The following is a 21,745-nucleotide window of genomic DNA, read 5'->3' on the forward strand; positions in this document are numbered from 1 at the left end:
ATCCTAACCCCTTCTCCCTAGGCACTTGTGTTGATCTGAAACCAACTGGATTGGTGTAAGCAATAGGGTGAATGCACTTTGAAGTCAATCTCAGTTTTGTTAAAAGTACACTCAAGAAAAACTACTAGATTTTTTTTATTTCACCTTTATTTCAACAGGGAGTCCCATTGAAATGTAGCTCTCTTTTACAAGGGACCCCTGCATATACACAATATATAAATACAACATAATACAAATATTGATCATAGTAATTCAGTTAATATAATTAAAAGAGGTTAATATGCCCCACCAACATTCGACAACCATACAGAAAGCCCTTAATAAATGCATTAGTTTCAAATGTGTCACTTTTATTTTGAAATCGAACCGCCGATTCCGCTATTGTTTCTCAGGCTGATGCTGTTGACGACACACACGGTGCCAGACCGGACCCCTTGATGCGGGAGGAGGCCAGGGACAGCCAGGCCCGGCTTCTCTTCTCATACGATATTAATTGCGTGGTTCAAGCTAGAGTAAGCCCATAGGATGTCCCGTCATGAAGGTAAGAAGTTAACTCGCACAAAGAGACCCGGGCGAAGCGGTTGCGATAGCTGCCGGTTAGCGACATGGAGGGTGTTCATGTGTTTATATTGAACTGCATGATGGCGGACCCCTTTACATTTTACCACTTTATCCAGCCCCTGAGCTTCTGTAGCTAGCTAAACAGCTTTCCAACAAAGGAAGACTGGTAGTTGGACGTAAGGACACTGCACAAGAAAGCAGTTAATATTTTCCCGAGTTAAGTTAGTTAGTTAGCTAGCTAACTAGTTCGCACGGTAGCCAGCCAGCTACTACAGTAACTAGTTAGCTAGCGTTAGTTGACTTGCTAAGTTAGTTAACTAACTATCATTTAAACCTGAAGTTAGCTAGCTAGTTTACTAGGCTTAGGTACGGCAAACCATTACAAATTGAAATGTATTCGACACTATCGTGGCTGTCAACACATCACTAGCTTGCTCGGTTTCCCTTTCCCATCTAACCTTGTTAACGTCACACACAAGTTGTTAAGGGAATGGACTGTCATCAAATTGGCGATGGACGAGGCCCTGTAACCAATTTAGCGTGTTAAAAATCTACCACCATAATGTACAAGTCAAATTATTTGATTGGTTTCTAAAGCAGATAATGGACAACCTTGCTGGATCAGTTCTGACCTCTGCGAGTTAGCTACAGTATGTTGACAAGCTGTATTTGGCGTAGCCTGGAGATCCGACGTTAGATTCAACGCCGGGCATCATTGAGTGCGGATTAGGAAAGTTTCCTCTCACGACCTTTTACAAGACAGAATGTTGAATCAAATGATATTTGAACTTACTTTACCTGTTTTTGCAGGTAGGAATGAGATGCACAATGTCCACAGAAAAGTATAATTACAAACTTTTCAAAGTGCTGGGAGTGCTGTTCAGATTTCTATCACCTGAAGCAGGGGTCCCCAACCGAGGGGGCACAATGTTTCGTTGGGTGGCAAGGGACCTTGTTTGTTTTGAGGGGTACATTTTAGATTTTTATAATTCGCGATTGTTTATACCGATCATGCTTTAGGCTAGAAACAAGCAGTGAAATGCCAGAGGAAGACATGACGCGGATGCACATGGGAATATCATTGGTTTGTCTCTGTCATTCAGAAGCTGACCTACAAAAGGACCAACCGCACAGACAACTGGTAAAGTACGTTCAAATATAATTTTATTCAACATTCTGGCTTGTAGAGGTCGTGAGAGGAAAGTTTTCCAAACGCTCATTTATGCCCCGACGTAGAATTCAAAGAAATTCAACGTTGGGTTTCCAGGCTATGTTTGGGAGTGTTGGCTTGCTGAGCCAGCTAGCTAGCTTTTAACCTAACCTACGCCTGAGCAGAGTCCCCACAAGAAAAACAGAAACATCTGCTTTCTACCAACGCCGCTACGGGTAGCTGGTTTTTAGCAAGACTGTTGTAGTCAATCAATTTCCTGCTGTCAAAAGTTGGAGGTCCACATAGCTAGCTGGGTAATAGTATTTTTCAAATGCATGCCAGACTACTCCAGTCTTTCATAACGAGGGCCATCAGTCCTGCACTGGCATTGTAGCTATGTTGGCAAATAGTGTTCTCTCTTTTGATTACTGACGTGGACACTGGAAATGTGAAACTGCTGTGTCTGTGTAATAGGGTATGTTAAGTGTTATGTCAAGATGTTGGTTGTATATCATGGTGGCTAGTTAGGATGGATACATTATGCAACATGTAGGCCTGCTGTGTGTGTTGTGGGGTTTGACCAATACCCTGTCTGTGTGTGTTGTGGGGTTTGACCAATACCCTGTCAGTGTGTTTTATACCCAGACTGCTGTGTGTGTTGTGGGGTTTGACCAATACCCTGTCTGTGTGTGTTGTGGGGTTTGACCAATACCCTGTCAGTGTGTTTTATACCCAGACTGCCGTGCGTGTTGTGGGGTTTGACCAATACCCTGTCTGTGTGTGTTGTGGGGTTTGACCAATACCCTGTCAGTGTGTTTTATACCCAGACTGCCGTGGGTGTTGTGGGGTTTGACCAATACCCTGTCTGTGTGTTGTATACCCAGACTGCCGTGTGTGTTGTGGGGTTTGACCAATACCCTGTCTGTGTGTGTTGTGGGGTTTGACCAATACCCTGTCTGTGTGTGTTGTGGGGTTTGACCAATACCCTGTCTGTGTGTTGTATACCCAGACTGCCGTGTGTGTTGTGGGGTTTGACCAATACCCTGTCTGTGTGTGTTGTGGGGTTTGACCAATACCCTGTCTGTGTGTGTTGTGGGGTTTGACCAATACCCTGTCTGTGTGTGTTGTGGGGTTTGACCAATACCCTGTCTGTGTGTGTTGTGGGGTTTGACCAATACCCTGTCAGTGTGTTGTATACCCAGACTGCCGTGCGTGTTGTGGGGTTTGACCAACGTCCTGTTTCTGTTGTATCCTTCCCCAGGTGTGAGCTGCGACGCGTGTTTGAAAGGGAACTTCCGGGGGCGGCGGTACAAGTGTTTAATTTGCTACGACTACGACCTGTGTGCGTCGTGCTACGAGGGCGGAGCCACCACCACAATACACACGGCAGAGCACGCCATGCAGTGCATGCTAACCAGGGTCGACTTCGGTACGTACACACACACACACACTTACACAACTACACGCGCATCACAACTACACGCCACAAGTCACACTGCACTGCATACTAACCAGGGTCGACTTCAGCACATGCATAGCTAATACAACCACACACTTTAACCAGACGACAAACACCACAACTACACACCCTGAGCGATGATTCTGCCTGCGCTGATTCACTGTCCTCTGTCCTTCCAGAGATCTTTTCCATCCTGTCTAACCCTGTCCCCTACTCCCTAACCACTACTGTTCTATCCTGTCTAAACCTGTCCCCTACTCCCTAACCACTACTGTTCTATCCTGTCTAACCCTGTCCCCTACTCCCTAACCACTACTGTTCCATCCTGTCTAACCCTGTCCCCTACTCCCTCTGCTGTTCCATCCTGTCTAATCCTGTCCCCTACTCCCTAACCACTACTGTTCCATCCTGTCTAACCCTGTCCCCTACTCCCTAACCTCTGCTGTTCCATCCTGTCTAACCCTGTCCCCTACTCCCTAACCACTACTGTTCCATCCTGTCTAACCCTGTCCCCTACTCCCTAACCACTACTGTTCCATCCTGTCTAACCCTGTCCCCTACTCCCTAAACACTACTGTTCCATCCTGTCTAACCCTGTCCCCTACTCCCTAACCACTACTGTTCTATCCTGTCTAACCCTGTCCCCTACTCCATAACCACTACTGTTCTATCCTGTCTAAACCTGTCCCCTACTCCCTAACCACTACTGTTCCATCCTGTCTAACCCTGTCCCCTACTCCCTAACCACTACTGTTCCATCCAGTCTAACCCTGTCCTCTTTCCTTCCAGACCTGTATTATGGGGGAGAGGCCTTCTCGGTGGAGCAGCCCCAGGCTTTCACCTGTCCCTCCTGTGGCAGGATGGGCTATACGGAGACGTCTCTCCAGGAGCACGTGACTGCAGAGCACACAGAGACCTCCTCAGAGGTGGTGAGTATACAAAACATTAGGAACACTGGCTCTTTCCATGACAGCCTGACCAGGTGAAAGCTATGATCCCTTATTGATGTCACTTGTTAAATCCACTTCAATCAGTGTAGATGAATGGGAGGAGACAGGTTGAAGAAGGATTTTTAAGCCTTGAGACAGTTGAGACATGGATTGTGTATGTGTGCCATTCAGAGGGTGAATGGGCAAGACAAAACATTTAAGTGTCTTTGAACGGGGTATGGTAGTAGGTGCCAGGCGCACCGGTTTGTGTCAAACCCAGTAGCGTTGCAGTTATTTTCACGCTCAACAGTTTCCCGTGTGTATCAAGAATGGTCCACCACCCAAAGGACATCCAGCCAACTTGACACAACTGTGGGAAGCATTGGAGTCAACATGGGCTGTTGAGGCTGTTCTGAGGGCAAAAGGGGGTGCAACTCAATATTAGGAAGGTGTTCCTAATGTTTTGTACACTGGGTATATTACTGTATAGTATTATATAAGAACACAGAGACGTCTCTACAGGACCACGTGGCTGCAGAGCACACAGAGACCTCAGAGGTGGTGAGTGGACCACTACCTTTTTTGGGGCCCCGGTCTTAGCCATGAAAACATGAGTGAGTCTTTAGGCCCAAGCACCGGTGTAAATCCCTGCAGTGGAAAAGAGACGTCAGTGTTTCCTCTAGATTCTTTCCAGGCAGGAGGGAGGTGCAAAATGTCCCCAAAGCAATGGAGGCCATGTTCCGTAAAACGAACAGCATCCAAAAAGACAAGTCTGGCTGTGAAGTGTTTTCAAATGCATTTGATGTGGAGCATGCTCAGATGGCCGTGTGTTCTCTCCAGGGGTTGGAACCGATTCATGGAACAGTACCGATACATGGAACAGTACCGGAAAAGAACGAACATTTTCGAGGCACAGAATCAAAACCGGGAAGTGATCCGTACTGTTCCAGAACAGAACCGTTATTTTAAAAGCATGGGAACCGGTTAACAACGTTCACTTACGTTCCGGGAATTTTTTTTTGTCCCACAAAAACAAGCGCGACAAGACGCCTATGCAAAGGCCTCACTCTGTCACTCAGAAACGTATTCCGGTGTCTGTCTGCCTGCTAGCTGAAAATCTCTGCCTGTGTGTGGGTTAGGGCTGACCCCAATTAATCGACTGGTCGATATGCTGTTGGTCGACCAAGATTTTTTTGGGTCGAGCACTAGCATATATATATATATATGTATGTATGTATGTATGTATGTATGTATGTGTGTGTGTGTGTGTGTGTGTGTGTGTGTGTGTGTGTATTTTTTAGTGCCTTCGGAAAGTATTCAGACCCCTTGACCTTTTCCACATTTTGTTAGGTTACAGCCTTATTCTAAAATTGATTGAATTGTATTTTTTCCCTCATCAATCGACACACAATACCCCATAATGACAAAGCAAAAACAAGTTTGTTAAAAATGAAAAACCGAAATGTTACATTTACATACATAAGTATTCAGACACTTTACTCAGTACTTTGTTGAAGCACCTTTGGCAGTGATTACAGCCTCGAGTCTTCTTGGGTATGACGCTACAAGCTTGGCACACCTGTATTTGGGGAGTTTCTCCCATTCTTCTCTGCAGATCCTCTCAAGCTCTGTCATGTTGGCTGGGGAGCGTTGCTGCACAGCTATTTTCATATCTCTCCAGAGATACTTGATCGGGTTCAAGTCCGGGCTCTGGCTGGGCCACTCAAGGGTATTCAGAAACTTGTCCCGAAGCAACTCCTGCGTTGTCTTGGCTGTGTGCTTAGGGTGGTTGTCCTGTTGGAAGGTAAACCTTTGCCCCAGTCTGAGGTGCTGAGCGCTCTGGAGCAGGTTTTCATCAAGGATCTCTCTGTACTTTGCTCCATTCATCTTTCCCTCGATCCTGACTAGTCTCCCAGTCCCTGCCGCTGAAAAACATCCCCACAGCATGATGCTGCCACCACCATGCTTATCCGTAGGGATGGTGCCAGGTTTCCTCCAGACGTGACGCTTGGCATTCAGGTCAATGAGTTGAATCTTGGTTTCATCAGACCAGAGACTCTTGTTTCTCATGGTTTGAGAGTCTTTAGGTGCCTTTTGGCAAACTCCAAGTGGGCTGTCATGTGCCTTTTACTGAGGAGTGGCATCCGTCTGGCCACTCTATTATAAAGGCCTGATTGGTGGAGTGCTGCAGAGATGGTTGTCCTTCTGGAAGGTTCTCCCATCTCCACAGAGGAACTCTGGAGCTCTGTCAGAGTGACCATCGGGTTCTTGGTCACCTCCCTGACCAAGGCCCTTCTCCCCCGATTGCTCAGTTTGGCTGGGCGGCCAGCTCTAGGAAGAGTCTTGGTGGTTCCAAACTTATTCCATTTAAGAATGATGGAGGCCACTGTGTTCTTGGCGACCTTCAATGCTGCAGAAATGTTTTGGTACCCTTCCCCAGATCTGTGCCTCGACACAATCCTGTCTCGGAGCTCTACGGACAATTCCTTCAACCTCATGGCTTGGTTTTTGCTCTGACATGCACTGTCAACTGTGGGACCTTTTATATAGACAGGTATGTGCCTTTCCAAATCATGTCCAATCAATTGAATTTACCACACGTGGACTCCAATCAAATTGTAGAAACATCTCAAGGATGATCATTGGAAACAGGATGCACCTGAGCTCAATTTTGAGTATCATAGCAAAGGGTCTGAATACTTATGTAAATAAGGTATTTATGTTTTTTCATTTTAATAAATTGGCAATAATTTCTAAAAACCTGTTCGCTTTGTCATTATGGGGTATTGTGTGTAGATTGCTGAGGATTTTGTATTTATTTAATCGATTTTAGAGTAAGGCTGTAACGTAACAAAGTGTAAAAAGTCAAGGGGGTCTGAATACTTTCCGAAGGCGCTGTGTGTGTGTGTGTGTGTGTGTGTGTGTGTGTGTGTGTGTGTGTGTGTCTACGTGTGTGTGTGTGTGTGTGTGTCTACGTGTGTGTGTGTGTGTGTGTGTGTGATAGCACACGAGAGACACCTGTCTGATTTGCAGTGAGCTACTCTTGTGGAGGCGCGGTCCAAGAAGAAGGGGGGTGTGGCTAAACTGCACAACGCACGTCTCTCCAGAATGTGATCTCTTGCCAATTTGTGCACATTCATTGTTTCATAACTTCATTGTGTGAATTGTTTGCCTTGATTGTTAGTGTATCAATGCCCAATTACATACAGTTGAAGTCTGAAGTTTACATACACCTTAGCCAAATACATTTAAACTCAGTTTTTCACAATTCCTGACATTTAATCCTATAAAAAATTCCCTGTCTTAGGTCAGTTAGGATCACCACTTTATTTTAAGAATGTGAAATGTCAGAATAATAGTAGAGAGAATGATTTATTTCAGCTTTTATTTCTTTCAGAACATTCCCAGTGGGTCAGAAGTTTAAATACACTCAATTAGTATTTGGTAGCATTGCCTTTAAATTGTTTAACTTGGGTCAAACGTTTCGGGTAGCCTTCCACAAGCTTCCCACAATAAGTTGGGTGAATTTTGGCCCATTCCTCCTGACAGAGCTGGTGTAACTGAGTCAGGTTTGTAGGCCTCCTTGCTCGCGCACACTTTTTCAGTTCTGCCCACAAATTTTCTATAGGATTGATGGCCACTCCAATACCTTGATTTTGTTGTCCTTAAGTCATTTTGCCGCAACTTTGGAAGTATGCTTGGTGTCATTGTCCATTTGGAAGACCCATTTGCGACCAAGCTTTAACTTCCTGACTGATGTCTTGAGATGTTGCTTCAATATATCCACATAATTTTCCTTCCTCATGATGCCATCTATTTTGTGAAGTGCACCAGTCCCTCCTGCAGCAAATCACCCCCACAGCATGATGCTGCCACCCCCGTGCTTCATGGTTGGGATGGTGTTCTTCGGCTTGCAAGCTTTCCCATTTTTCCTCCAAACATAACGATGGTCATTATTGCCAAACAGTTCTATTTTTGTTTCATCAGACCAGAGGACATTTCTCAAAAAAGTAAGATCTTTGCTTTTTTATGGTGGTTTTGGAGCAGTGGCTTCTTCCTTGCTGAGCGGCCATTCAGGTTATGTCGATATAGGGCTCGTTTTACTGTGGATATATACTTTTGTACCTGTTTCCTCCAGCATCTTCACAAGATCCTTTGCTGTTGTTCTGGGATTGATTTGCACTTTTCGTACCAAAGTACGTTCATCTCTAGGAGACAGAACGCGTCTCCTTCCTGAGCGGTATGAAGGCTGTGTGGTCCCATGGTGTTAATACTTGCGTACTATTGTTTGTACAGATGAACGTGGTACCTTCAGGCGTTTGGAAATTGCTCCCAAGGATGAACCAGACTTGTGGAGGTCTACAATTTTTTTTCAGAGGTATTGGCTGATTTCTTTTGATTTTCCCATGATGTCAAGCAAAGAGGCACTGAGTTTGAAGGTAGGCCTTGAAATACATCCACAGGTACACCTCCAATTGACTCAAATGATGTCAATCAATGAGAAACAAGATTCTCTGGTCTGATGAAACCAAGATTGAACTCTTTGGCCTGAATGTCAAACGTCACATCTGGAGGAAACCTGGCACCATCCCTAGAGTGAAGGGTGATTTATTAACTACAAAAAAGGTATTTTATTTTTACTCTGGTGGCGCTCTGTACACTCAAGCTTGTTAAGCCAACTCTTTGAAGTTCAAAGTTCCTTCCGTTGGTATAATTATTTTGGCCTAATTCAGATAATGCATGTCATAACAAGATGCCCTGCGCCTTCTCCTCCACTCTCTCTCGCTCACTTCCCACCCGCAAAATTTCATTCGCATCTCGCGCCCGACACTTGTCTGTCCAATGCATGTAAACATCTTGCCCGCTCCATAGCAAGCTGCTCTATCCGCACTGATTGGTAGGTCATTTAATGTCTAGGTAAATGGAAAAATAAATAAATCAAATCTGAATTTTTAAAAGGAATTATCTAAACCGTTACTTTTTTTTCCCCGGTTCGTACCGGTTCAGAACATTATTTTGCTGGTCAGAACAGTGGAACATGAAAAAAAAAAAAAAAAAAAAGGTTATGTTCAGAACTAAACGATTGGAAAATAATTGAGGTTCCAACCCTTTGTTCTCTCTCTCTCTCCAGATCTGTCCAATATGTGCTGCGCTGCCTGGCGGAGACCCTAATCACGTGACGGACGACTTTGCTGCTCATCTTACACTAGAACACAGAGCACCCAGAGACTTGATATCCTTTACACTCAGGGCGTTTCTCAATATGCATACTACCGTGCTCCGAGGATGCATCGGTCGAAGAATGAGTCCAAATCAAAGTATGCGAAACGGAGCACTGAAGGCACTTCTCAGATGCGTACTCCGCTTGTACACATTTCGAAGCATGCATCAATGCAAGCTTCAATGAAAAGCATGGACATAAATGTGACGCAAACACGTAAGAAACGATGTAAAATTTCTCAATCAGTGCTGAGCATTGTTTTGGGCTGAAGCGAGAGAAAATAATCTGACTTCTGAATGAAATGTTGCCCATTCACATCTCATATCTTACCTGACTACAATAATGTATCTTGATACGTTAATAAATACATTGTTAATTTTGGCATGTTTACCTGCCTACAATACCCACTGGAGTGTGCATAGATCGCAACCCCATAGTAGGTCAATAGGGCTAGCTAGCTAGCTAACCACAGAGTCCCGACTCCCCTCCTCTCACTTCCAAAAATGTAATCTGACAGAGAGGTGATAATATCAGCAAACCACAACTGATCACCTGAAGTCACGATATATATATATATACTACCGTTCAAAAGTTTGGGGTCACTTAGAAATGTCCTTGTTTTTCATGAAAACATACATGAAATGAGTTTGAATAGGAAATATAGCAAAATGCATAGGATATGTAGTCATTGACAAGGTTAGAAATAATGATTTTTAATTGAAATAATAATTATGTCCTTCCAACTTTGCTTTCGTCAAAGAATCCTCCATTTACAGCAATTACAGCCTTGCAGACCTTTGCCATTCTAGTTGTCAATTTGTTGAGGTAATCTGAAGAGATTTCACCCCATGCTTCCTGAAGCACCTCCCACAAGTTGGATTGGCTTGATGGGCACTTCTTACGTACCATACGGTCAAGCTGCTCCCACAACAGCTCAATAGGGTTGAGATCCGGTGACTGTGCTGGCCACTCCATTATAGACAGAATACCAGCTGCTTCTTCCCTAAATAGTTCTTGCATAGTTTGGAGCTGTGCTTTGGGTCGTTGTCCTGTTGTAGGAGGAAGTTGGCTCCAATCAAGTGCTGTCCACAGGGTATGGCATGGCGTTGCAAAATGGAGTGATAGCCTTCCTTTTTCAAGATCCCTTTTACCCTGTACAAATCTTCCACTTTACCACCACCAAAGCACCCCCAGACCATCACATTGCCTCCACCATGCTTGACAGATGGCATCAAGCACTCCTCCAGCATCTTTTCATTTGGACTGCGTCTCACAAATGTTCTTCTTTGTGATCCGAAAACCTCAAACTTCGTCTGTCCATAACACTTTTTTCCAATCTTCCTCTGTCCAGTGTGTTTTTTTGCCCATCTAAATATTTTATTTTTATTGGCCAGTCTCAGAGATGGCTTTTTCTTTGCAACTCTGCCTAGAAGGTCAGCATCCCGGAGTCGCCTCTTCACTGTTGACATTGAGACTGGTGTTTTGCGGGTACTATTTAATGAAGCTGCCAGTTGAGGACCTGTGAGGCGTCTGTTTCTCAAACTAGACACTAATGTATTTGTCCTCTTGCTCAGTTGTGCACCGGGGCCTCCCACTCCTCTTTCTATTCTGGTTAGAGACAGTTTGCGCTGTTCTGTGAAGGGAGTAGTACAGAGCGTTGTATGAGATCTTCAGTTTCTTGGCAATTTCTCGCATGGAATAGCCTTCATTTCTCAGAACAAGAATAGACTGACGAGTTTCAGAAGAAAGTTATTTGTTTCTGGCCATTTTGATTCTGTAATCGAACCCACAATTGCTGATGCTCCAGATACTCAACTAGTCTCAAGAAGGCCAGTTTTATTGCTTCTTTAAATCAGCACAACAGTTTTCAGCTGTGCTAACATAATTGCAAAAGGGTTTTCTAATGATCAATTAGCCTTTTTAAAATGATAAACTTGGATTAGCAAACACAATGTGCCATTGGAACACAGGACTGATGGTTGCTGATAACGGGCCTCTGTCCGCATAATATAATATGCCATTTAGCAGACGCTTTTATCCAAAGCGACTTAGTCATGCGTGCATACATTTTTTTTTGTGTATGGGTGGTCCCGGGGATCGAACCCACTACCTTGGCGTTACAAGCGCCGTGCTCTACCAGCTGAGCTACAGAGGACCACCTATGTAGATATTCCATAAAAAATCAGCCGTTTCCAGCTACAATAGCCATTTACAACATTAACAATGTCTACACTGTATTTCTGATCAATTTGATGTTATTTTAATGGACAAAAAAATTGCTTTTCTTTCAAAAACAAGGACATTTCTAAGTGACCCCAAACTTTTGAACGGTAGTGTACACACTCACTCACTCACTCACTCACTACCGGTCAAAAGTTTTTTTAGAACACCTAGTCATTCAAGGGTTTTTCTTTATTTTTACTATTTTCTACATTGTAGAATAATAGTGAAGACATCAAAACTATGAAATAACACATATGGAATCATGTAGTAACCAAAAAAGTGTTAAACAAATCAAAATATATTTTATGTTTGAGGTTCTTCAAATAGCCACACTTTGCCTTGATGACAGCTTTGCACACTCTTGGCATTCTCTCAAACAGCTTCACCTGGAATGCTTTTCCAACAGTCTTGAAGGAGTTCCCACATATGCTGAGCACTTGTTGGCTGCTTTTCCTTCACTCTGCAGTCCGACTCATCCCAAACCATCTCAATTGGGGTGAGGTCGGAGGATTGTGGAGGCCAGGTCATCTGATGCAGCACTCCATCACTCTCCTTCTTGGTAAAATAGCCCTTACACAGCCTGGAGGTGTGTTGGGTCATTGTCCTGTTGAAAAACAAATGATAGTCCCACTAAGCCCAAACCAGATGGGATGGCGTATCGTTGCAGAATGCTGTGGTAGCCAAGCTGGTTAAGTGTGCCTTGAATTCTAAATAAATCACAGACAGTGTCACCAGCAAAGTACCCCCACACCATAACACCACCTCCACCATGCTTTACGGTGGGAAATACACATGCGGAGATCATCCGTTCACCCACACGACGACTTACAAAGACACGGCGGTTGGAACCAAAAATCTCAAATTTGGACTCCAGACCAAAGGACACATTTCCACCGGTCTAATGTCCATTGCTCGTGTTTCTTGGCCCAAGCAAGTCTCTTCTTCTTATTGGTGTCCTTTAGTAGTGGTTTCTTTGCAGCAATTCGACCAAGAAGGCCTGATTCACGCAGTCTCCTCTGAACAGTTGATGTTGAGATGTCTGTTACTTGAACTCTGTGAAGCATTTATTTGGGCTGCAATTTGTGAGGCTGGTAACTCTAATGAACGTATCCTCTGCAGCAGTGGTAACTCTGGGTCTTCCTTTCCTGTGGCGGTCCTCATGAGAGCCAGTTTCATCATAGCGCTTGATGGTTTTTGCGACTGCACTTGAAGAAACTTTCAAAGTTCTTGAAATGTTCCATATTGACTGACCTTCATGTCTTAAAGTAATAATGGACTGTAATTTCTCTTTGCTTATTTGAGCTGTTCTTGCCTAAATATGGACTTAGCCCTATTTGGTAAAATACCATCTTCTGTATACCGCCCTACCTTGTCACAACAACTGATTGGCTGAAACGCATTAAGAAGGAAATAATTTCCACAAAGTAACTTTTAAGAAGGCACACCTGTTAATTGAAATGCATTCCAGGTGAAGCTGGTTGAGAGAATGCCAAGAGTGTGCATAGAAAAGGGTGGCTATTTGAAGAATCTCAATTATAAAATATATTTTGATTTGTTTAACACTTTTTTTTGGTTACTACATGATTCCCTATGTGTTATTTCATAGTTTTGATGTAATCACTATTATTCTACAATGTAAAAATAAAGAAAAACCGTTGAATGAGTAGGTGTATCTGAACTTCTGACTGGTAGTGTGTATACACGAGATACCCGCAGCTAGCTTCCTCCCGACGCCGCCGTCTAGCTGCCCTCCTCCGGATGGATATCCTCCTAGCTGTCGGGTCTGTGAATTGTCTGGATGTTCATTGGCATGTTTTCCCAGGGTAGTAGCCATGGATCATGACGAGTGATAGCTTAGCTAGCCAGCTAACTTGGGCAGCATGCTAAATAACCATGGATCATGACGAAGGATAACCTATAGCTAACGTTACTGCACTAGCAAGTTACCTTTTGCTGGTAGACAAGTTGCCAGGGTCATTATCTATGCTAATGTTAACTTTGTGTTTTAAATATGTCGCAAGCTAATACATATAGCTAATGTAAACGCGAGTTGTCTCTTGCTAAAGTAAGCTAGCTACTTTCGTTAACAGCATTTCTATGTAGCTAAATAATACAAACAGATTAACAGTCTTAATTGCTTTACTGACAATAATGGAATATTAAAACCAAATCAGATTTTCAGATCTACATATGTTTGACACATAACACTAGTTACAGAGGGTAGTCGAGGTCCAGGAAAAGGCCATCATCGATGAACAGCCGACATGTTGATGACGCAATTTACTCCCAAAAGGTAACGCAGTAGCACCGTAGTGCTTCTCAAATGTTAAATGTATGCGTTCTCCACGCTCCTCATGAGAACGTGCTCGGTGCGGAAAACGTTAGTATTCATATTGAGAAACACCCTGAGACTACTGTCTACAGTACACAGTCTAACCCTAACCCAGATACTTGAAATCCTTTACACTCCGCCTACTACTCCAGAAAAGGATAAGCCCCCTCCCTCTGAGCCTGGTTCCTCTCTAGGTTTCTTCATTATAGGGAGTTTTTCCCCAATGTGCGTCTGCTTTGCTTTGCTCTTCGGTGTCTAGTCCAGGTAACTGTGAAGCACGTTCGTTGTAACAACTGCTGATGTAAAAAAAAAAAAAAAAAGCGCTTTATAAAATACATTGGATTGTCTTCTCTGCAGTACAGTCTTAACGCTAAAGGCGTCCGCATGCTTCCCATCTGAAACAGTTTGTGCATATGTTATGATGACATTTCCTGGAGTTTTTGTTCATTTTGGTCTTTGTCAGGGTTTTTTCCCCCCCGGCTGTTCATGCACAATTCTTTTCTCGTCGGTCATTGGTCAACAGTAGGGATTCTTTAATGAAGCGTTTGTTGTCGTTCAACGACAGACAAATCGTTTTCATGCACAGTTTTTCATTTGAGAAATGCTGCACCTAACATCTTAGTTAGATGTAAACTTGCGCAACTAAGATCTCCTCTGGGGAAAAAAACGTCAATTTAATGACAGGTTTCTTGTGTTACCCGGCTATTTTGAGAAAGTGTATACTGGCTACTGTGCCTCAAGATGGACAAACGGTCCAACTGCTGCTTTTTTTTCTTTTTTTTCAAGTTGAAGGTGTTAACTCTTAACTCCGAGACTTGATACCCTTTTATGTGTAGACTACACTGCAATTAATTATATAGAATTATCTAATTCTAAGGGGGATTCTACTACGTAACATGTCTAACAAATGGAAACCCCCCCTTCAGGGAAGCAAAAGGTCAGTGTAAAACTTACTGGAACCACAGGGCCATCTGCTGGACAGCACTGAGTACTACAACATACTGTGTGTGTATCAGTTTAGCCTGTTGTGTGTTTGAGATCGGGGACGGAGAGGGAGAGTGTTTTTATATACTGAACAAAAAATATAAAACGCAACATGCAACTATTTCAAAGATTTTACTGAGTTACAGTTCATATAAAGGAAGTCAGTCAATTGAAATACATTCATTAGACCCTAATCTATGGATTTCACATGACTGGAATACAGATATGCATCTGTTCGTCACAGATACCTTTAATAGGGGCGTGGATCAGAAAACCAGTCAGTATCTGGTGTGACCACCATTTGCCTCATGCAGCACGACACATCTCCTTGGCACAGAGTTAATCAGGCTGTTGATTGTGGCCTGTGAAATGTTGTCCGACTCCTCTTCAATGGTTGTGCGAAATTGCTGGATATTGGCAGGAATTGGAACATGCTGTCGTACACGTCGATCCAGAGCATCCCAAACATGTTCAATGGGTGACATGTCTGAGTATGCAGGCCATGGAAGAACTGGGAAATTTTTAGGAATTGTGTACAGATCCTTGCGACATGGGGCCATATATTATCATGCTGAAACATGAGGTGATGGCGGCAGATGAATGGCACGACAATGGGCCTCAGGATCTCATCACAGTATCTCTGTGCATTCAAATTGCCATCGTTAAAATGCAATTGTGTTCGTTGTCCATAGCTTATGCTTATAACCCCTCCGCCACCATGGGGGTACACCGTTAACATCAGCAAACCGCTCGCACTCACGACGCAATACACGTAGTCTGCGGTTGTGAGGCCGGTTGGACGTACTGCCAAATTCTCTAAAATTAGGTTGGAGGCGGCTTATGGTAGAGAAATTAACATAGAATTATCTGGCAACAGCTCTGTGGACGTTCCTGCAGTCAGCATGCCAATTGCACGCTCCCTCAACTTGAGACATCTGTGGCATTGTGTTGTGTGACAAAACAGCACATTTTAGAGTGGCCTTTTATTGTCCCCAGCACAAGGTACACCTGTGTAATGATCATGCTGTTTAATCAGCTTCTTGATATGCCACACCTGTCAGGTGGATGGATTATCTTGGCAAAGCAGAAATGCTCACTAACAGGGATGTAAACAAATTTGGGCACAACATTTGAGAGAAATAAGCTTTTTGTGCGTATGGACAATTTCTGGGATGTTTTATTTCAGCTCATGAAACATGGGACCAAGACTTTACATGATGAGTTTTTGACATGTCCATGATGTTCCTTGACGGCATTGCTCCACGATGAGTCCAGCGGGGTGCGGCACGTTCGTCGGATGTTCCACCCGGGTCGGGGTCTGGGGGGGCAGAGGGCCCGGCGCTCCAACATGCACTTCACCTCCTCAACCTCCGGGGGGGGCTCTACACAGAGCTCCAACCACAACAGGGAGGCCATGGATCCTATAGCAGGTAAGGGGAGGGGGGGTGGTTTGGAGATGACACAGCCTAATACAGAAGCATGTCTGTTCTACAAAATATGTATCCCAAATGTATTCTCTAATTATTTACAATGCCTTCAGAAAGTATTCACACCCCTTGACTTTTTACCACATTTTGTGTTGACAGAATTTTAAAATGGATTAAATTACTGGCCTACACACAATACTCAAAGTGGAAGGATGTTTTTAGACATTTGTAGAAATTAATTACAAATGAAAAACTGAAATGTCTTGAGTCAATAAGTATTCAACCCCTTTGTTATGGCAAGCCTAAATAAGTTCAGCAGTACAAATGTGCTTAACATAATATTTTGCATGGAATCACACTGTGTGCAATAATAGTGTTTAACATGATTTTTTAAATGACTACCTAATCTCAGTACCCCACACATATAATTTTGGAAGGTCTCTCAGTCAAGTCGTGAATTTCAAACGCAAAGACCAGGGAGGTTTTCCAATGCCTCGCAAAAAAAGACACCTATTGGTAGATGGGTAAAAAAAAAAAGCAGACATTGAATATCCCTTTGATCATGGTGAAGTTATTAATTACACTTTGGATGGTGTATCAATACACCCAGTCACTACAAAGATTCAGTTGTCCTTCCTAACGCAGTTGCCGGAGGGGAAGGAAACCGCTAAGGGATTTCACCACGAGGCCAATGGTGACTTTACCCCATAATGACAAAGCGAAAACTTTTTTTTTTTTTTTACAGAAATGCCTTATTTACATAAGTATTCAGACCCTTTGCTATGAGACTCGAAATTGAGCTCAGGTGCATCCTGTTTCCATTGATCATCCTTGAGATGTTTCTACAACTTCATTGGAATCCACCTGTGGTAAATTCAATTAATTGGACATGATTTGGAAAGGCACACACCTGTCTATGCAAGGTCCCACAGTTGACAGTGCATGTCGGAGCAAAAAACTAAACTTGCCAAAGGTGATTCTAACACGTATTGACTCGGTTGTGAATACTTACGCAAATGAGATTCCTGTGTTTTCATTTTCTATAAATTTGCAAACATTTCAAAATATGTTTTCACTGTCATTATGGGGTATTGTGTGTAAATGGGTCAGAAAAAAAACATATATTTTAATCAGTTTTGAATTCAGGCTGTGACACAACAAAATGTGGAATAAGTCAAGGGGTACGAATACTTTCTGAAGGTTGCGCTGTGTGCACTGAAATGACATGCACTGAAATAACATGCACTGAAATGACATGCACTGAAATGACATGCATGATTGTTGCTGACGCTCTGATTTTCAGTTGAAGATAATTAAATAGTCTGTCATATGCACCACAATGGCGCTAAACTCAAGCAGCGGTGTGTAGCCTGCTGTAGCGGCTGGTAAAGTCATTCAAAGCCTCTACTTTGCAGATCAATTCTTCACATTCATTGTTTTAAACAAAATCTTAAAAATCACAACACTGGTAAATGTATCTGCACTGTATGTTTGTGGTCCTCTGTAGCTCAGCTGGTAGAGCACGGCGCTTGTAACGCCAAGGTAGTGGGTTCGATCCCCGGGACCACCCATACACAAAAATGTATATGCATGCATGACTGTAAGTCGCTTTGGATAAAAGCGTCTGCTAAATGGCATATTATTATAATTAATTATTTATGTTTGTTAGCTAGCTAGCCAGACAGTTTTAGAGAAATGATTCCATACATATTTTCAAATTAACTGGCAATATGCCAACATTCCATTCAAACAATGCAGTCAATTCACAGCCATAAACTGGCTGAAATCAGTTGATGGGACGGAGACGAGTTGTAAATGCAACAAATAATTTCCCAAGAAAACAAAATCTGAGACATTTATGGTCTCTTTACATATGTTAAATTGGTATAAAACCCATATAAACTGTATTTATAATTATATGACAATATTTTAGGTTGACTATATAATTCCATTACACAATTTACACCATTACACAATGCCTAGGCAACCAAAGACTCGTTTGCTAAAACACCTTGCTTGTTTCAGCAAGGAGTAAGGAAGTTTCATCACCTTGTAGAGTCCCATTTTACAGTAGAAAATGGACTCAACCGCCCGAATGCCTGGCCGTCCAGTCATTATTCAGCTGTTCATTACACAGACAAAAACAAGGGGGTTTGTGTGTAACTGCCAAAATAAAGGAAACCCCAACATAAAGTGTCTTAACAGGGCGTTGGGCCACCACGAGCCGGAACAGCTTCAATGCACCTTGGCATAGATTCTACAAGTGTGGAACTCTTATTTTCTTCCACAAGAAATTCCATCATTAGGTGTTTTGTTGATGCTGGTGGAAAAACACTGTCTCAGTCGCCAACCCCAGAATCTCCCAGAAGTGTTCGATTGGGTTGAGATCTGGTGACTGAGACGGCCATGGCATATGGTTTACATCGTTTTCATGATCATCAAACCATTCAGTGACCACACGTGCCCTGTGGATGGGGGCATTGTCATCCTATGGGGGCATAGCCATGGTGGCCAACATAATGGCTTGCCCACACGAAAACACACAGATTCTTCAACAATAATATGCATTGTGCAACACACACCATTAGTACACACCCACCCACCCACCCACCCACCCAAGGCCCTTATAGAACCGTCTAGACAGTAACACACCCACCCACCCAACCAAGGCCCTTATAGACCAGTCTAGACAGTAACACACCCACCCACCCACCCAAGGCCCTTATAGAACCGTCTAGACAGTAACACACCCACCCACCCAACCAAGGCCCTTATAGACCAGTCTAGACAGTAACACACCCACCCACCCACCCAAGGCCCTTATAGACCCGTCTAGACAGTAACACACCCACCCACCCACCCAAGGCCCTTATAGACCAGTCTAGACAGTAACACACCCACCCACCCAAGGCCCTTATAGACCAGTCTAGACAGTAACACACCCACCCACCCACCCACCCAAGGCCCTTATAGACCCGTCTAGACAGTAACACACCCACCCACCCACCCAAGGCCCTTATAGACCAGTCTAGACAGTAACACACCCACCCACCCACCCAAGGCCCTTATAGACCAGTCTAGACAGTAACACACCCACCCACCCACCCAAGGCCCTTATAGACCAGTCTAGACAGTAACACACCCACCCACCCACCCAAGGCCCTTATAGACCAGTCTAGACAGTAACACACCCACCCACCCACCCAAGGCCCTTATAGACCAGTCTAGACAGTAACACACCCACCCACCCACCCAAGGCCCTTATAGACCAGTCTAGACAGTAACACACCCACCCACCCACCCACCCAAGGCCCTTATAGACCAGTCTAGACAGTAACACACCCACCCACCCACCCAAGGCCCTGATAGACCAGTCTAGACAGTAACACACCCACCCACCCACCCAAGGCCCTTATAGACCCGTCTAGACAGTAACACACCCACCCACCCACCCACCCAAGGCCCTTATAGACCCGTCTAGACAGTAACACACCCACCCACCCACCCAAGGCCCTTATAGACCAGTCTAGACAGTAACACACCCACCCACCCACCCAAGGCCCTTATAGACCCGTCTAGACAGTAACACACCCAACCACCCACCCAAGGCCCTTATAGACCAGTCTAGACAGTAACACACCCACCCACCCACCCAAGGCCCTTATAGACCAGTCTAGACAGTAACACACCCACCCACCCACCCAAGGCCCTTATAGACCAGTCTAGACAGTAACACACCCACCCACCCACCCAAGGCCCTTATAGACCAGTCTAGACAGTAACACACCCACCCACCCACCCACTCAAGGCCCTTATAGACCAGTCTAGACAGTAACACACCCACCCACCCACCCAAGGCCCTTATAGACCAGTCCAGACAGTAACACACCCACCCACCCACCCAAGGCCCTGATAGACCAGTCTAGACAGTAACACACCCACCCACCCACCCACCCAAGGCCCTTATAGACCAGTCTAGACAGTAACACACCCACCCACCCACCCAAGGCCCTTATAGACCAGTCTAGACAGTAACACACCCACCCACCCACCCAAGGCCCTTATAGACCCGTCTAGACAGTAACACACCCACCCACCCACCCAAGGCCCTTATAGACCAGTCTAGACAGTAACACACCCACCCACCCACCCAAGGCCCTTATAGACCCGTCTAGACAGTAACACACCCACCCACCCACCCAAGGCCCTTATAGACCAGTCTAGACAGTAACACACCCACCCACCCACCCAAGGCCCTGATAGACCAGTCTAGACAGTAACACACCCACCCACCCACCCACCCACCCACCCAAGGCCCTTATAGACCAGTCTAGACAGTAACACACCCACCCACCCAACCAAGGCCCTTATAGACCAGTCTAGACAGTAACACACCCACCCACCCACCCAAGGCCCTTATAGACCAGTCCAGACAGTAACACACCCACCCACCCACCCAAGGCCCTGATAGACCAGTCTAGACAGTAACACACCCACCCACCCACCCACCCAAGGCCCTTATAGACCAGTCTAGACAGTAACACACCCACCCACCCACCCAAGGCCCTTATAGACCAGTCTAGACAGTAACACACCCACCCACCCACCCAAGGCCCTTATAGACCAGTCTAGACAGTAACACACCCACCCACCCACCCACCCAAGGCCCTTATAGACCAGTCTAGACAGTAACACACCCACCCACCCACCCAAGGCCCCTTATAGACCCGTCTAGACAGTAACACACCCACCCACCCACCCAAGGCCCTTATAGACCAGTCTAGACAGTAACACACCCACCCACCCACCCAAGGCCCTGATAGACCAGTCTAGACAGTAACACACCCACCCACCCACCCACCCACCCAAGGCCCTTATAGACCAGTCTAGACAGTAACACACCCACCCACCCAACCAAGGCCCTTATAGACCAGTCTAGACAGTAACACACCCACCCACCCACCCAAGGCCCTTATAGAACCGTCTAGACAGTAACACACCCACCCACCCAACCAAGGCCCTTATAGACCAGTCTAGACAGTAACACACCCACCCACCCACCCAAGGCCCTTATAGACCCGTCTAGACAGTAACACACCCACCCACCCACCCAAGGCCCTTATAGACCAGTCTAGACAGTAACACACCCACCCACCCAAGGCCCTTATAGACCCGTCTAGACAGTAACACACCCACCCACCCACCCACCCAAGGCCCTTATAGACCCGTCTAGACAGTAACACACCCACCCACCCACCCAAGGCCCTTATAGACCAGTCTAGACAGTAACACACCCACCCACCCACCCAAGGCCCTTATAGACCCGTCTAGACAGTAACACACCCACCCACCCACCCAAGGCCCTTATAGACCAGTCTAGACAGTAACACACCCACCCACCCACCCAAGGCCCTTATAGACCAGTCTAGACAGTAACACACCCACCCACCCACCCAAGG

General features: G+C 44.9%; 1 protein-coding gene across 3 annotated transcripts in view; it reads left to right on the forward strand.

Moving 5' to 3' along the window:
* Positions 1-352: 352 nt before the first annotated feature.
* The window catches only part of LOC121584325 (E3 ubiquitin-protein ligase KCMF1), a 33,430-nt gene continuing 12,037 nt past the window's right edge, over positions 353-21,745 (forward strand). Inside the window, exons 1-5 of one of the 3 annotated variants that reach the window (XM_041900139.2) lie at positions 353-541; positions 2,973-3,140; positions 3,960-4,099; positions 9,231-9,332; positions 16,124-16,289. In XM_041900139.2, the coding sequence (XP_041756073.1) occupies positions 526-541; positions 2,973-3,140; positions 3,960-4,099; positions 9,231-9,332; positions 16,124-16,289 (592 nt within the window). In that variant the 5' untranslated portion in view covers positions 353-525. Of the gene's footprint in view, positions 542-813; positions 1,708-2,972; positions 3,141-3,959; positions 4,100-9,230; positions 9,333-16,123; positions 16,290-21,745 lie in introns of those variants that run through there. The other 2 variants (XM_041900140.2, XM_041900141.2) reach the window with 2 other exon arrangements.

The sequence above is a fragment of the Coregonus clupeaformis genome, chromosome 16 (genome assembly GCF_020615455.1).
Source record: "Coregonus clupeaformis isolate EN_2021a chromosome 16, ASM2061545v1, whole genome shotgun sequence".
Taxonomy (NCBI): Eukaryota; Metazoa; Chordata; class Actinopteri; order Salmoniformes; family Salmonidae; genus Coregonus; species Coregonus clupeaformis.